At 40.7% G+C, this 17,851-nt stretch overlaps 1 protein-coding gene across 4 annotated transcripts in view; it reads right to left on the reverse strand.

Annotated features, from left to right (window-relative positions):
* Positions 1 to 664: 664 nt before the first annotated feature.
* The window catches only part of rhobtb1 (Rho related BTB domain containing 1), a 95,319-nt gene continuing 78,132 nt past the window's right edge, over positions 665 to 17,851 (reverse strand). For all 4 annotated transcript variants that reach the window (XM_078223624.1, XM_078223622.1, XM_078223623.1 and 1 more), the window contains 5 exons: positions 17,608 to 17,726; positions 11,244 to 11,394; positions 9,459 to 9,547; positions 7,683 to 7,788; positions 665 to 1,974 (listed from right to left, as the gene is read on the reverse strand). In XM_078223624.1, coding sequence (XP_078079750.1) covers positions 1,808 to 1,974; positions 7,683 to 7,788; positions 9,459 to 9,547; positions 11,244 to 11,394; positions 17,608 to 17,726 — 632 coding nt within the window. In that variant the 3' untranslated portion in view covers positions 665 to 1,807. The remainder of the gene's footprint in view (positions 1,975 to 7,682; positions 7,789 to 9,458; positions 9,548 to 11,243; positions 11,395 to 17,607; positions 17,727 to 17,851) is intronic.

Genomic DNA, 17,851 nt, shown 5'->3' on the forward strand with positions numbered 1-17,851 from the left:
TCTGTGCACTGTTTGAGAGCACATTTCCACTCCATCTGACGAAGGAGCAGCGCTCCGAAAGCTTATGGTATTTGCTACCAAATAAACCTGTTGGACTTTAACCTGGTGTTGTTAAAACTCTTATGGACAAGAACAAATGTGTGAATATATAATGAGGTAAATGATTAAAATGACAAAGAATCCAACAGTAGCCCTTTTGATCTTCTCAGGTGGATGCAAAATACATGACACTATATGTAGAGCAGTGTATTCCTGCCAATATTTTTCTTTCAAGCAACACCACCAGAACGAGATTACACCATTTACCTCATTGTTGATTGTGAGACCTTGATGTGAATATACTCCATACAATAGTAACTACACTTCAAAAGTACTTCATTGACTAAAGCACTTTGGCATGTTCCAGGTGACAAGAGGCACATTTTCTTTTTAATTGTGACATATTTTACATTATTTCCATCAGATTGTGCTAAGTATTTTACTTCAGAAGCCTGTTTACATATAGACTCCAGTGAAAATTTTATTTATACAACTGATAACTGACAGAACAAGTGCTACTTTCGTGCAATATACCTTGTATATAATAAGGAAACTATAATAGAAAAAAAACTAATCTTTTGAAAAAAGTGTTATTTCACATTACAATTCTACCATGTTGCAGTCATAACATTTATTTAACTTTATTGATGCAAAAATGAAAGGTAATGAGCACAAAGATAGAAGGCTAAAGAAATTGCAGCCAAGTGAACCAGCCACTTGGTGTCAGGAGCTGACAGTCGCAGTACATTGATACTACATTATGTACCGAAATATAATTCAACGCAGAAAACTTTTGGCAAAATAGGATTGAACACAACTTTAGTACATGAATTAAATATAAACAGAAAATTCTGCAAGAACTCAAGATAATCAGGCAGCATCTGTGGAGTGAGAAACAGAGTTAACATTTTAGGAAGATTATCTTTCAAATCGATGAAATGTTACTGACCTGAAACGTGAACTCTGTTTCTCTCTTCACAAATGACCTGCTAAATATTTCCAGCACTTTTTGTTTTTATTTCAGATTTCCAGCATCCACTGTATTTTGCTTTTGTTTTAGTACATTACTTTCGCACTGGTCAAACTAATCCAATTCAATCTCTAACATTTCAAAATTTTTCTGTTGAATAACGCCTAGCTTCAGTTTTATTTTTGTAAGATAACATTCGGGGTATACAGTAACTGTGCATTAATAATGACAACTATAGTGAGATAAAACAGCGTGACTGGAAAGATACATAGAGAGAGCAGCGAACTGCTCCTAGTTACTTGTGTGTGTTTAGGTCCACATAGAAGTAAGTCACCTCCTTTCATGGATTAGTTACTAAGCCCTTCTATTTATACAAGTTATCTAAAATCTAAAATACTTCTTTGATTCTACTTTGGTTACAACAAAGGTATATAGCCAACACCGGTACAAAAATAATTAAATATTTTATTTTGAATTAAAATGCAACAGTGGCAATTCTTTTTGCCAACAAAAGAAATGTCACTGTTGACAGGTAATCTATATTAAAAGTATTTTAAACCAATCTATAGGCACCACATGGGACCAGTTTGTTACAGCAAGCATTTTTTTTGGACAAGAGGGTTGTGCTTTAAAAGCAACAATGATTGTTTAAATATACATGGCAGATCATCCCAAGACATTCAGCCATTTATTTATTTTTTTTACAGTAAACAGAATTAAGACAAGTATGTTTTTAATCTACCTAATAATGCACAGGATGTTCTGGCTGATTGCTAGAGTTGGTTTCTCCTGGAAGTTTTAGGCAACAGCAGAATGGTGCCAGAAGCACCACCTGCGTTTTGAATGATGCTTGTGAAGAGCAACTTCATCCTTCTCACGTTCCTTTTTCACTCGCTGGTAATGGTCCTCTTCTTTAAGGTACCACACAGGTGGCCAACGGTGCTTTTCAAAATACTCTTGGTTTTCTAGTAATTAAAACAATGAGTTATAAATCTCTGCAACTGAGATTCTGATATTCTATAATATGCAAATCAACTCAAAGGAGCAAATTTTACTATCCCGCCTGCCATGGGAATCGGAGCGGGCAAGGGGTGGACCATGGAAAGGTCTGTTGACCTCGGGCGGGATTTTCCAGTTTCAGGGCCAGCGTGGCCAGAAAATCCCACCCAAAGGATTTAAAAACATGTTTTTAGTAAAGCTGATGAGGATGCAAATCACAAGAGCAACTTTAATTAGTGTAACCCTTCACAAATTTTGCACACAAGAATTATTGGACATTAGAACATTACTGTTGGTCTTCATACTCTAGGTTGAACAACAATGTTGTAAAAATTCTGCAAAGTTTAGTTGCGGCACAGGAAGCCTGCCGTGTTCTCTGCAAGAGCAACTCACCTAGTCCCACATCCCTGCCCTTTTTTCCCCTTTTCAGCAATTTTAAAATTCCTTTCGAAAGCTACAATTAAATCCAACTTCACCACACTCTCAGGCAGTGCATTTCAGATCTAAAACGTTTGCTGCATAAAAACAGATGAAAATTCAAGACATTTAAATTTATTTCTTTAGTAACTACAGACTACTTTTAATTCAGTTAATTCCTGAATGATCCAGTGGCTGAAACGAAGCAGGTTTAATGAATAAACACAAGAGGAAATTCTTATGAAGCAATTCTGAATGGCAAGGATTAGACCATAGACCATATCTGTTGTTGGTCTATTGGCAAAGGAGGCCTCAGCAGTTGAATTTACAGAAAACAATTAAATGGTGTTAAACAATGCAACAAGTCTACAGTGTACATTAGATTGTTGATACAACACACACTGACCAGCAAAATAGAGATCATCTCCAAGGTAACCATTCAAAGATCCATAAAATGATCTTTTGCAGAGGCCTAGGGCACCTTCAGCTTCCATGTAATTAAAACATTCAGTCAAATAAACATGAAGCCAGTGTAGAAAGATACAGCTGCCAGCTTAATCAAGAGAATCCTATTTACTGATCAGCAGTCAGAGCATGGATAAAAGATAAAGTAAAAGGTCACTGTGCATTGCCTGGTTTCAAGCTCACTAAAACAATTTTTAAAATTTATTTATTTATCCAATTCAATCCAATCAAGTCCAATTCAGAGTCTCAACAAGCGAGACATTCCCGATCCAAGCTGACAAGACAGGGCTCTCAACTGTCTTGGGCTTGATCTACATGATCCAAGCTGATTGGAGTAGGCATTGCACCTCCTCCAAGGCTTGATCACATTTGCATCTTAGCCAAAAGGCCGAGATGCCGCTTTTAAAAATTGCTTCAAATGAAGCTAAAATGTAACCTAATGACTTCAACGAAGTGCAGCATGTCGATACTACACTTGATCTTAGCCAAAAGGCCAACATGCTCACTAAAACAAATGTTACACAATAGGACAATACTTGTCCACTGGATTTTACAGCAAAGTTGTAGCTTCGTGCAGCAACTTTGAAACACTTATTAATCATGCTGGGTATGACTTCACCAGAAAGATATTGTTACCCTACTTAACAAGTTCTCCCCTCATTCTGTGAACCATTGTTTAGAAAGCAACTTTAAACCATCTGCCTGAGTTCTTGAACCCAGTTCTGCAAAGTGCAAGAGATAGGCCCAGAATAACATCACAGCATACGCGAATGAGGACAGAGGAAACTGGCTCCAGGGGGGTTAAAAGGCAGGTGGCTGGATATCATGAAGTGTCAGTTGGAGGCACATGGAAATGAATAGTTGTGGGATATTCTGGGGTATCCTGCTATACTATGTCTACCGTGCTGTAATACTGTGATATAGTGTGCTGCTAGGTTAATTCTTGAAGATCCGATGCGCACCTTTCCCTGTGAATGCTTCGTGTGCATCATGATACTGGGAAGTGAAACATTTATCCAATTTCAATCATTCCTTATTAGCGCCAAACACACGCAAGGTACAGCACATAGAATCATACAGTGCAGAAGAGGCCCTTCAGTCCATCAAGTTTGCACTGAGACATGAGAAACACCTGACCTCCCACCTAATCACATTTACCAGCACTTGGCCCATAGCACTGAATGTTATGATGTGCTAACTGCTCATCCAGATGCTTTTTAAAGGATGTGAGGCAATCCGCCCCAACCACCCACCCAGGCAGCGCTTTCCAGACTGTCATGCTGGACAAAAAAGTTCTTCCTCATATCCTCCCCTAAACCTCCTGTCCCTCACCTTGGACCTCATGACTGACCCTTTAACTAAGGGGCTCAGCTGTTCTCTATCCGCTCTGTCCATGCCCCTTATAATCTTGTACATCTAAATCAGGTCGCCCCTCAGCTCCAAAGAAAACAATCCAAGCCTATCCATAACTTCATAACTTAAATGTTTCATCCAAGGCAGCATCCTGGTGAATCTTCTCTGCACCCCCTCCAGTGCAATCACATCCTTCCTATAATGTGGCAACCAGAACTGCACACTGTATTCCAGCTGTGGCCTCAACAAAGTTCTATACAACTCCAACATGACTTCCCTGCTTTTGTAATCTGTGCCTCGATTGAGAAAAGCAAGTGTCCCTTTTTCACCACCCCACTAACATGCCCTTCTGCCTTCAGAGTTCTGTGGACAAACATGTCAAGGTCCCTTTGTTCCACAGAACTTCCTGGTGGCATGCCGTTCATTGAATACTTCCTCGTCAAATTATTCCTTCCAAAGTGTATCACCTCACACTTTTCAGGATTAATTTCCATTTGCCACTTATCTGCCCATTTGACCATCCCATCTATATCTTCTTGTAGCCCAAGACACAGCCTCACTGTTAACCACCCGGCCAATCTTTGTGTCATCTGCAAAGTTACTAATCCTAACCCCCACATAATCATCTATGTCATTTATACAAATGATGAATAATAGGGGGCGCGCCACTGGACGCAGGTCCCCGTGGCGCACCACTGGACACAGGCTTCCTGTCAATAAAGCAGCCTTCTGTCATCATCTTCTGTCTCCTAAAACTGAGCCAGTTCTGAATCCATTTTACCGAATTACCCTGTATCCCATGTGCATTTTCCTTCTTTATAAGTCTCCCATGTGGGACCTTGTCAAAGGCTTTGCTGAAATCTATATAAACTACATCAACTGCACTGCCCTCGTCTACACACCTGGTCACCTCCTCAAAAAATTCAATCAAATTTGTTAGGCATGATCTCCCCCCGACGCAGCCATGTTGACTATACCTGATTAAGCTTTGCCTCTCCAAGTGGAGAAAGATGCACTCCTTCAGAATTTTCTCCAATCCCACTACCCCTAACGCGAGACTCACTAGTCATTAGTTCCTTGGGTCATCTCTACAACCCTTCTTAAATAGTGGAACAACATCAGCTGTTCTCCAATCCCCTGGCACCACCCCGTAGCCAGAGAGGAATTAAAAGTTTGGGTCAGAGCCCCTGCAATCTCTTCCCTTGCCTCCCACAGCAGGCTTGGATACAGTTCATCTGGACCTGGAGATTAGTCCGCTTTTAAGCCAACACCTCCGATACCTCGTCCTTCTCTATGTCAATTTGCTCAAGAGCCTCTCAATCTCTATCCCTGAATTTATCCTCTTTCTCTTGGGTGAAGACAGATGTGAAGTATTCATTCAACCAATGCCATCTGGCGCCACCCACAGATCGTCTCCATGTACCTAATGAGCCCTACTTTTTTCCCTAGTTATCCTATTCCCATTGATATACTTATAGAATATCTTGGGATTTTCCAGAATTTTACCAGCCAGCGCTTTCTCATATCCCCTCTTTGCTCTCCTAATTGCTTTCTTCCATACTTCACTAATGCTTCCGCTGATTTGCTCCCATTGTACTGCTAAAAGCCTTTCTTTTCCTTCTCATCATATCCTAAAAATCTCTAGTCATCCATGTTTCTCTGGGCTTGTCACTCATTTCTGTCACCGGAGAGTGAACATGCTGGGCTTATACCCTCCCCATTTCCTTTTTGAAGCCCCACGCCCCACCCCCACTGTTCTTCAGTAGATTTTTCAACTAGCAGCTGTTCCCAGTCTACCGTGGCCAGATCCTGCCTTATTTTACTAAAATCTGTTCTTCCCCCAAGTTTTTGGTAACTTGTCTATTTCTTTGTCCATAACAAGCTTAAAGTGTACCATGTTGGGATCGCTATCATTAAAATGCTCCCCAACACCATCTCAACCACCTGTCTGGCTTCATTCCCCAGAATCTTTGACTTATCTAGATAGCCACATGAACAGACTGGGAATGGAGGGATACAAAAGAATGGTCTAGTTGGGCACATGAGCGGCGCAGGCTTGGAGGGCCGAAGGGCCTGTTCCTGTGCTGTATTGTTCTTTGAGAATTAGGTCCAGCTCTTTCCCTTGTTGGACCCTCTTCCATACTGGTCTGAAAAGTTCTCCTGGACACATTTCAAGAAATCCACTCCATCCAAGCCCTTAACACTATGGGTGTGATATTACAAAAACAATTCGAAGTGCTAAACAAGTGAGAATTTTTTTTTTGGCGAACTAATAATCGCAATCTTATGGCATTTAGTGCTAAAAAAAGAGCTGGATGTGATTCTTGCCAGTGGGGGGAGGGGATGAGGGAGCGTGGAGCATAAGCTCGCCAGGGAAGCCAGCTGCAAAATGCTTTTGTGCAGGCGCACCAATCTCTGTGTCCTGGGCATGAAGCTGATTTCACTGGCAAAACAAGACCAGCAAGATCGGGGGAGGCAAGAAACCGGGCGTGAAACCGATTTTTCACCTCACCCAATCTTAACGTCGTAAAATCATGCCCTACATGACTAACGTTGGGAAAGTTAAAATCACCTACAATAATTATTTTTACACACCTCCGTGAATTGTGCACATATTTGGTCCTCAATTTCCTGCTGACTATCTGGGGGTCTACAATAATCACCTAATAATGTGGCTGACCCTTTTTTATTCCTAAGCCCTATCCAGAAAGCTTCATTCAATGCCTCCTCCAATATATCTTCTCTCCTAACTGCAGTAAATGACTCCTTAACTAATAATGCCATGCCTCCTCCTCTTTTGCCCCCTCCTCTGTCTCGCCTGAAGATTCTATATCCCGGAATGTTGAGTTGCCAATCCTGCCCCTCCGTCAACCTCATTTGTGATGGCTACTATATCACAATTGTGTGTGTAAATGTCACCCTTAACTCATCCACTTTACCTGCAATATTCCTTGCATTAGAGAGGCCATCCAACCTTGCATTACTTCCTTGAAACGTAATACAGCTGCACTCCCTCCGACTTGATGGTTTTACTGTGTGATTCTGAGCCCTTATTCTGCTCACAGTCTACGTCCCCTCCCTCTGCCGAATTAGTTTAAACTCCTCCCACGAGATGCTGAGCCCTGTGAGCCTAGTCCAGCATTGTGTCGTCTCAATCTCAGAAGTGCTGCAACAAGCTGAAATGACTATCCAGGATGTAACAATCTGACATGAGTCATCATCTTGGTTCTCAATGAAAAGTATGTGCTGTAACTTTGGCTATTGAGTTATTTATAACATCTTATCACAAGACCAAATTTTCTTTTATTCTGTCAGTCTGGCTTGGATTCACAGACAACCCCCAGAGGCTGAAGAAAGGATTACTAATCCACTGCTTTATCATGTCTCTAAAATTCAATTAATGGTATGAGTAAACCAGAGTAAATATTTAATTTCTTACCAGGAGATATTGCCTTTATCTCTTTCCTGAACTTGCAGCAAACATTGTTGTAGCTTGTACAGATGTGATGCAAACACCAAGCTGCCAGCTGATGTGCATTATGAAACTGCAAGTATAGAGGATGGAGAAAAGTAGTTTTTTTTTTAAGATTAGCTACGTGTAATATATAGGATACCTATATAAAGTTCCTATTGTACTTATATCAGAACTGTGAATGGACTGCAACTATCACAGGTGAATTACAGGAGCTTTCACAAATGATGGTCATCGCTCAGTTGCTGCATATTTGGAACTAGAGTGTTGAGCAGCAACATTAAGACCACAATCTGCCTTTGTCAATGAACCAGGTAGAAGTTTAAAACTAACACAATAACAACCGAGCTGGCAGGCCACGAGGAAAAAGCCCTAGTTCACTCAGCTAACGTCAGGGTGGGCTGTAGTTAGAGCAATAATTTCCAGGTCATACCTGTTACTAAGAAAAAAAATAGTGCAGAGACAACATGTCTAATTACATTAGAGCATAACTGCAGGAAGGAGTTTGATAAGGTGACGCACAGAAGATTCATACACAAGGTAAGATTACATGGGGCGAGGGGTAAATTTATTAGCTTAGACAGAAGACCGGCTAACTGACAAAGCAGAGTTGGGATAAACAGGTCTTTTTCTAGTTGACAAGATGTAATTAGTAAGGTGCCACAGAGTTCGGTCCTCGGGCCCCAACTATTTACAATCTATATTAATGACTTGGATACAAGGATAAAAGGTACCATATCCAAATTTGCAGATGTCAACTGAAATTGGCGGGTAGTAAGTTGCAATGAGGAAATAAGAAATTTACAAATATGTAGATAGATTAGCTGAGTGGGCCAAAATATGGCAGATGGATTTTAATGTGGATAAGCGTGAGGTTATCCATTTTGGTCAGAAAAATGCAAAGGCGACTTATTATCTAAATGGAGAGAAACTTTGGGGTGCTTCAGTGCAGAGTGATCTGGGTGTCCTCTTGCACGAGTTGTGGAAAACTGGTATGCAGGTACAGCAGGTAATAAGGAAAGCAGATGGAATTTTGCATTTATAGCAAAAGGAATAGAGTATAAAACTAAGTGTTGTTGCAACTATACAAGGCATTAGTGATATTGCACCTGGAGTATTGTGTACAGTTTTGGTCCCCTTATTTGAAGAAGGATGTAATGGCTTTAGAGGCAGTTCAGAAGAGATTCCCTAGATTGATTCCAGAGATGAGGGGTTGTCTTACGAAGAGAGATTGAGCAGTTTAGGCCAATACTCTCTAAAAATTAGAAGAATGAGGGGCGATCTAACGGAGGTATATAGGATGATAAAAGATATTCACAAAGTAGACATAGAATGGATGCTACCTCTTGTGGGGGCAATCTAGAATGAGAGGTCATAGTTTTAGGATAAGGGGTAGCAGATTTAAAACAGAGATCAGGAGAAACTACTTCTCCCAAAGGGCCGTGAATCTGTGGAATTCACTACCCCAGAGTGCGGTGGATGCTGGGACATTGAGTAATTTGGAGGAGATAGACAGATTATTAATTGGTAATGGGTTGAAGGGTTATGGAGAACGGGCAAGAAAGTGGAGCTGAGGCCAAGATGAGATCAGCCATGATCGTGTTGAATGGCAGAGCAGACTCAAAGGGATGAATTGCCTCCTCCTGCTCCTAGTTCTTATGTTCATACCAATTTATGAAGCACTTATGCTAGCTATCTGTCTGAAGTTTATTAATGTATGTCATCATTAAGGAAATGACCTACTTGGGCAAGTTCCAGGTACGTCAACACTTCCCCATCAATATCATCACCTTCTTTTACCGCTTTCAACAACTCCTGCACAGCATATTGTTCTGTAAAGGAGCAATACATACAATCACATAAAAAGAAAATGGAAAACAAACCAAAAGTACTCATAAATTGTGATTAGATATAAAATACCTGAACTATTTTCATTAAAATAATCTGGAATGCTCTAATCTGGCACATGATATTAGAGAAGTTATTTGGTTCAGAAATGTTCCCAAATGTTTTAGGACTAACAATGTGGAAGAAAGACTTACTGGAAGCTGGCTTTATTTGCTCTACTCACAAAGCATTCAGCTTTCCAAATCACAAAGATTATGGCCATGAGATTCAAATCATACTTGGTGAAAAGATTGTGATCTTGTAATTTTCTAAAATGAAATATTATACTATGGGTTGGAATTAACATTTGCTGGGGTAATTTTTGCTTTGGGTGATTGTGTAAAATGGGCACTACTGGATTATTTTCATTGACTTCAAAATTCAATGTCAAAATTACTCCCACTAAGTTTCAATGTCCTAATGACTCAGAGAAAGGAGGTGGACATTATATCATATAAATTCAACATGGGAGCAAAATCTGCTTCCATCTATCATGGTAAAATTGTGTTCCAAATGCCCATAAATCACAAAAGCATTAGTAAAAAGTTCATGAAGAAATTGGTGGGAGGAATAAGAAAGCCACGTGTTGCTTTGGAAACGAGAGTCTGAACGGAGTTGCAAAGGAATGTAGGATTAAAAATTCAGAAATCAGTAAAAACAACAAAACAGATTAACAAAACCATTAAAAATGCAAACAAAGCATTGGGGTTCATTTCTAGAGTAGAATTCAAAAGCAGAGAGGTTATGTTATATTTTTGTGGGATTTTGACTAGATCATTCATAAAGTACTGTATACAGCCTAGTCTCCACATTATAAAAAGGATAGAGGCACTGTAGAAAGTGCATAAATCTTGAAAACAATATTTACATGGATGGTACCAAGAAAGGCTGAACCAGGCAACGCTCTTTTCTCTAGGAAAGAGAAGAATGCAAGGTGACCTGGAAGTTATGAAGGGGTTCAATGTGGAGATGATGTTTGTAGAGTCCAAAACGGGCTCATAAATAAGACAGACACCAATAAACCCAATAAAGAATTAAGAAAGCTCAGTACTCAGTGTTGAGAATGTGGAATACACTAGCACAGGGAGTCACTGATGCAAATAACACTGGCACTTAAAGTTGGCTGTTTTAGAGGTTACACTACTGCAAGTGGGGGTGGGGTATTCCAGGCTATCAAAAAAACTGGAAAGGAAGTAAGGGGTGGAATTTAACCCCCCAGGTTCACGCGTTGCCTCCCTGAAGGTGGTGTCCCTAATTCATGAGAGGGTTCCCTTAATTGGTCATTTAAATGCCCGCTGGAAGTGATGCAGGACTCCTGTTGTTTCTCCAATTTGGTGAACGAGACCCCCACTGCCAAGATTAAATTCCACCCAAGGCATTCTATTCACCAGAGAACCACTCCTCTCATATTTTTCAGATAGAACAAGCTGATGTTAGACTCCTGTTGTGCATTGACAAATGGTATCAAAGAAAGCAATACAATTACTTCAAATTTGAGATTTTGTTTGCAATATTTTACTAAACACAGGGAATGCTTAATTTCCATTTGGAAGGCTAGTAGTAAAATATTTGTCTTTCTAGCCAGGATTATTTCTTGTCTGATGCGTTACATGGCCTCACATCCCTTTTTTTAGCACTGACCTGTCAGAGCCACAAAACGTGGAAGGCACAGCCTGTTTGCCAGGACAATCAGCTCAATTGGGTCAAGTTTTGAATTGAATGAGAATTGGCTGGTGTACAGATACTCCAGAACTGCTTGCATACAAGCCTTGCTTGTGGTGGGGAAGTAAACCTATAAGTAAAGGCAAAGTACACGCAATACAATATATTCATGGTGAATGAAAAGTATTAATATAAAATTGCATGCATGTAATTCTGTGTCTAAAGAGTGAATTATAATCATATTAATATAAATTTGGATGGTCATAACAATTATTACATTCATCATATTGGGTTCATTTGATACAATAAGTAGGAATTCCCACTGTTTGCAAACAAGAAAATGTAAGTTAGGAACTGCTATTTGTCATTCGGGAGCATAGAGCTGGTATACAGGAAGCAGGGACAGTTTCCTGTATGCGATGGTGATGATGGAGAAATCAGCAACACTTTGCAGCGAGTTCCTCATGACACACACTATCACAGAGTGATAGCACAGGAATGTTCTGCGGTAAAAACTGAAGAGGATCCCAAAGATGTTGGTTGCTACTACAGCAGCTACCACTCTTTGACTAACTGCTTTAGGAACATAGAAAAAACTGTACAGAAGATGGCTATTTGCCTGTCTTGGTCAAAAGTGAGTTCTGCAACCTAATACCACTTTACAGCACTTGATCCATTGCCCTATAAGTTATGAAACCTCAGCTACATATCGAAGCATTTTTTTTTCATGTGATCAGGGTTTCTGCCTCTTTTCAGGAAGAGTTTCAGATCCCATCCACCCTCTAAGTGAAAAAATTAATCAACTTCCCTCTAATCCTTCTATAATGTACTTTAAATCTATGCCCCGGTTATATAGGGAAATAAGCCCTTCCTATCCACTCTACGGAGGTCCCTCAATATTATATATTTCAATTAAATCTTCCCTCAGTCTCTTCTCTTCCACAGAAAACAACTTCAGCTCATCTAATCTTTCTTTATAACTGAAATTCTCCATTCCAGGTAATAGCTTCGTAAATCTCCTTTGTATCCCCTCTAACGTGATCACACCCTTCCTGTAATATGGTGACCAGAATTGTACAGTGTCCTCTAGTTGTAGGCTAACCAGTAGTCTATGCAATTCTAGCATAACCTCTCTGCTCTTATGCTCTGTACCTTAACCAATAAAGGCAAGTATCCCGTATGTCTTCTTGATAATCTTATCTGCCTGTCTTAAGACCTTCAGGGATCTGTGAACAGGCACTCCAAGGTCACTTTGTTTCTCCATATCATTTATTGTGCATTTCTTTGCCTTGTTTGTCCTCCCCATAGGAGTTGGTTTTGCTCAGTTGGCTGGATGGCTGGTTCACATGCGGAGCAATGCCAACAGTGCAAGTTCAATTCCTGTACCGGTTAAGGTTATTCATGAAGGCCTCACCTTCTCAACCTTGTCCCTTGCCTGAGATGCAGTGATCTTCAAGTTAAATCACCACCAGTCAGCTCTTCCCCTGAAAGGGGAGAGCAGCCTATGGTCACTTGGTGCCGTGGCACCTTTACCTTGTACTTCCCCAAATGTATTAAAACACATTTCTTCAGACTGAATTCCATTTGCCCCTTTTCTGCCCACCTGACCAGTGAAATCTTCCTAGTCTACAGTTTTCTTCACTATCTGCAATATGGCCAATGTTTATATCATCTGCAAATTTCTTAACCATGGCCCCTACATTTAACTCTAAATCCTTGATGCATAGTTTTAAAAGCAAGGAATTTCATACTGAGCCCTGCAGAACTCCATTAGAAACATCCTTCCAGTTAGAAAAACACCTGTCGACCAAAGCTATGACTGACTTTTATTTTATGGGACGTGAGTATCACTGGCAAGATCAGCATCTGTTGCCCAACCCCAATTGCTACAACTGAGTGGCTTGCTCAACCATCCCAGAAGGCAGCTAGGAGTCAACCAAGTCACTTTTGGTCTGGAATCTCACACAGGCCAGACAAGGTAACAACAACAGATTTCCTTCCCTAAAGGGCATTAGTGAACCAGATGGGTTTTTATGACAATTGATAGTAATAGTGACCATGAAACTACCAAGACAAGGGTTATATTCCAGATGTTTTATTACCATATATACTCGGCAAGCAGGTGGTAAGTGAGTTTACAGAGTTGGCAGATCAGAGACCGTTCCTGCCAACCCCATCCTCAAATGTGATGGAAAAGGAGAACAAGCTATTTTAAAATTATGATTAATAACCTCCAAGGAGATAGACATTCATTTCTGTAAACTAAATTAATCAAATTTATCAAATCCACCAAAAACAAAAGCCATGTATAGAAATTTATATTTCCGTTTTTTCAGTACAGATATTACTTAGCAGCCGAGCTTTCACTGAATGTGTATTAAAATCACCTTCCTTCTCATCATCAGACCAAATAACAATCTGCTTCTTGAATGGTATCATCACGTGGTTCGTCAACATCATCTTTGAGGACAAGGTCAGCAGATGCATTGGAACAGCACCACCTGTAAGCACCCATCCAAACTACACACCATTCTAAGGGGAGGCTTGTGGCACAGTGGTAACAGCCCTACCATGACCAGAAGTTTTGGGTTCAAGTCCACCAAGACTTGTTAGCCATAGAAGGAGCATTCAACACAGTTCAACAGGCTGATAATCAGCTCAGAAATCCCTCCACTACTTCCCCACTATTCCCCAAAGGGCAAGGAACAGTTTGGGTGTGAAGATATGCTAACAACAACCACCATCCTGACTTGGAACTATATCGCTGGGTCAAAATCCTGGGACTCTTTCCCTAACAGCACTGTGGATGTACCACATAGATTGCAGTGGTTCAAGGCAGCAGCTTCCAAGGGGCAATTGAGCATGAGTAATAAATGCTGGCCTATCCAGTGACATCCACATTTTATTAATGAATAAAAACAAAATCAAATCATCGGCTACATCATTCCAAAATAATCATCTTCTGTGCTATCTAGTGCATGGGATAACCCATTTTTTGAATAATTTGATGACAATCTCTGATCCAATTTTATCCCATGCCTCTACGACCCATTCACACATGATTGCTAATGTTAGAGCCTATTAATTCCTTTTGGTGAATGTCTTCTCTCCTCCAATCAACCAGTCATCCACATTTTCCCATGCTATCCTAGAGGAGCTTGCTTAGGGAGTCATCCAATGGTTGAACAGTTAGACCACTGAGAATCACTGCAAAATCACTGCTTTGCAATCTATCAGCAACAAGATCGACAAAGTCTGATCTGAACATATCTCAGATGATATTTTATTCTTTATGTAATACATCTACTTGGAAACTCCAAACTTCCCCATATTTTCAACCCCCCTTCCTTCATGAGAATGGGATGAGAACTACTTTGAGGAATTGCTGTTTTGGGAGCATATCATCTCGTATATCAGCATTGGCTTAAGCTTTGTCCCGGCAGACATACATAACAGCACAGCTGCAAATCTACTCCTTTTGTCTTCTAACATTGCTCACTACTTGACTAGCAGGCCTGTCAAACTTCATGAGAGTCTCATCAACGTTCCCAATACAGGTCCATCTGCACTCAGTTTTTTGTTGATGCCTAATCCTAAACCACTGAAATGCAAGCAACTCGTCATAGTGTTCTGCTGGGAGATGCTGTGAAATGTTGGTCTTCTGTCAGAGTACAAAACTGTTTCCCTTCATAAAACTGGTAAACCATCCAGCTAGCTTTGGAATCTGCAATGCCCAATTTTCTTTCTTGTTTTAAGGTGAAGTTTCAGATAGATCCTTGAGAAATTGAGTCCATTCTGATGCTTTTCATTTACATACTTTGCAACTTCATTTTCCAACTGCAGCAACTGCTAGGTTCTCCTCTCTGTGTATTTATTCTCAGGCCTCTGCCTACGCTGTGTACAGAACTTCCTCCAATCTCCTCCAGCACCTTGAATTCTCCAGCTGTTGCACAATTACTTCTCTGCTCTGAAGTCTCAGTGACTAAGTTTGAACTGGGCTGTGTATTTACCATTACTCTTTGACACTATGTTGCCATGTTACGGGTGGAATCAGCGGGAATGCAGCGTACACCAATAATGTGACAGTTTTGGCATCAAGTGCACAGACATGGGGAGCTGAACAGCCGTCTTCAATGGTGTTTTATTCTATGATTCTAATAAGCAGGCTTGCACCAGGCCAGGATTAACTGCATCAACAACAGGTGGTTAAGTACAGAGTTGGATTTTTTGGATCAAGATTGGGTGTGGGTTTATATACGAGGAATATGAAAAATGAATAATTTCTGGTCAAACGTCTGGGAGGAGGTGTCAACCTTTACACGACATTGATGATTACTCAAGTATGTACAGTAATTGAAATTTGACTGAAATTGTTGAAGAGGTGACAAGTGGGACCGATATAGGTAGCGCAGCAGATGTGCTCTGCATGGTTTTTAGCAAAGCTTTTGACAAGATCTCACATGAAAGGCTGGTCAAAAAGTAAAGGCCTAGGGATCAAAGGGAGAATGGTAAATTAGATTCAAAATTATCTAGTGGCAGGAAGCAAAGGGTAACAGTTCATAGAATCATACAGTGCAGAAGGAGGCCATTCAGCCCATTGAGTCTGCACTGACCACAATCCCACCCAAGTCCTATCCCCATTACCCCATGCATTTACCCTAGCTAGTCCTCCTGACACTAAGGAGCAACTTAATATGGCCAATCCACCCATCCCGTACTTTGGACAGTGGGAGGAAACCGGAGCACCCGGAGGAAACCCACGCACAGGGAGAACGTGCGAACTCCACACAGACAGTGACCCAAGCCGGGAATTGAACCCAGTCCCTGGTGCTGTAAGGCAGCAGTGCTAAACACTGTGCACCGTGCCGCCCGTTGACAGGTGTTTTTGCAACTGTAAAGTTGCAAAAACACCTGTCCACAGGGCTCAGTCCTTTACTCTGTTGTTTATATCAATGATTTAGACGAATTCAAGTAAGGTTAAAGGGTCCTTTGTCCTGGCAGACAAGTAGACTCTAGTTGGCCAGCCTGGGTTATGAACATCTGAATTTGATCTGGGTGGCTCACAGTGGGGGGTCATTCGTATCTCTTCAAAGATAAAAGATGCAAGTTTCTCTGGTACTGCCAGTTTGCTTCTTTTGTTCAGGGGGTCACAGACTGACACAGATTCAGCCATTTTACAAAGCTTTTGTCCAGTTCTTAAAATTTTAGAAATAGCTATGAGGATATGTATGTATATACATAATATATATTTGCAGTACGTAGTCTTAGTCCCACAGTGAGATGATGTACTTAGCGAGGTGCAACAACCCAGGTGAATACACAATAAATGGGAGGATAATTAATTATGTGGAAGAACAGAGGGACCTGCAAGTGTATAATCACAGCTCCTTAAGGCTAACATGACAGGTCAAGAAGCTGGTTAAGATAGTAAATGGCATGTTTTCCTTTATTAGTAGTGTTATAAAATTTAAGAGCAGTAGAGGTTATGCTAGAACTGTATGCAACGCTAGTTAGACCACAGCTTGAGTACTGCATGTAGTTCTGGTCACCACACTGGATAGGATGCACTGGAGATTTAGGAGGATGCTGTTGGAACTGGAATACTTTAACTATGAGGAAAGTTTGGAAGGCAGGTATTATTTTTCTTGGAACAGGGAGGCTAAGGGTGTGATTTAATTGAGGAGGGATTGTGCTGCTTATACTGTGGTGACGTCAGGTTAGTGGTAGTACTTAGTAAAAACTGCATAGAGACAGAACAGCACCACCTCTCTTCGTTTACATGTCATGTAGGGGTCTGGGGGGGGGGGGGGTGGGGGAGAGAGAGAGAGAGAGAGAGAGAGAGAGTAGAGAGGGAATGGAATCTGACAGGATGGTATACCAGACTACCAGGTTTTAATGAGAATTCTAGTGCAAGTTTTTGGGGACACTACTGCAGCAGTAAGACCATAGTGGCATATTTCATTGGTTTTAACACCTCGATACTACTGAAAAGGAAAAATCCAACTGGGAAGATGCTTAACTGCAACAGCACCACAGCCAAGCAGGTTCCTTCTTCACCTGATGTCTACACCGAGATGGGTCCACAATCAGGTAAGGGATTTTTGGAGCTCCCCACCACAGAGGCACAAAACTAACTTTTGGCATTCTCACTATTATACCAGAGATATGCTAACCTACAGCAGGCTAAAACCTTCCCTGATCTACAATGCTCAGGTGCTCATTGTATTAGCCAAGGGAGCCATGAAACAAGTCACAGACATTACATTTCAATCTTTTACTAAAATTACAATATAATACACAATTAGTACTTTTTCTCTATAAATATAAAGCTTGTTGCACCAACCTCTTTGTTTGAGCTCTCCAGAAAAGACCCTCCAAACATTGCTGCCATCCACTCACAGCTAGAAATCAACAATGACTTGTGGCCATTAATACTCCCATCTTCTAATTTTAGTGTTACATCTGCCATTGAAAAGAAAAAACATGTTGCTAATATTGTAACTGTAAAAATCTAATTGTAAAACAGCACTGTAACCACATACTAATTGCTTTCTTCTAAGAGGTAATGACAGGAGATAATTGAATTC

Source organism: Mustelus asterias, chromosome 11 (assembly GCF_964213995.1).
Source record: "Mustelus asterias chromosome 11, sMusAst1.hap1.1, whole genome shotgun sequence".
Classification (NCBI taxonomy): Eukaryota; Metazoa; Chordata; class Chondrichthyes; order Carcharhiniformes; family Triakidae; genus Mustelus; species Mustelus asterias.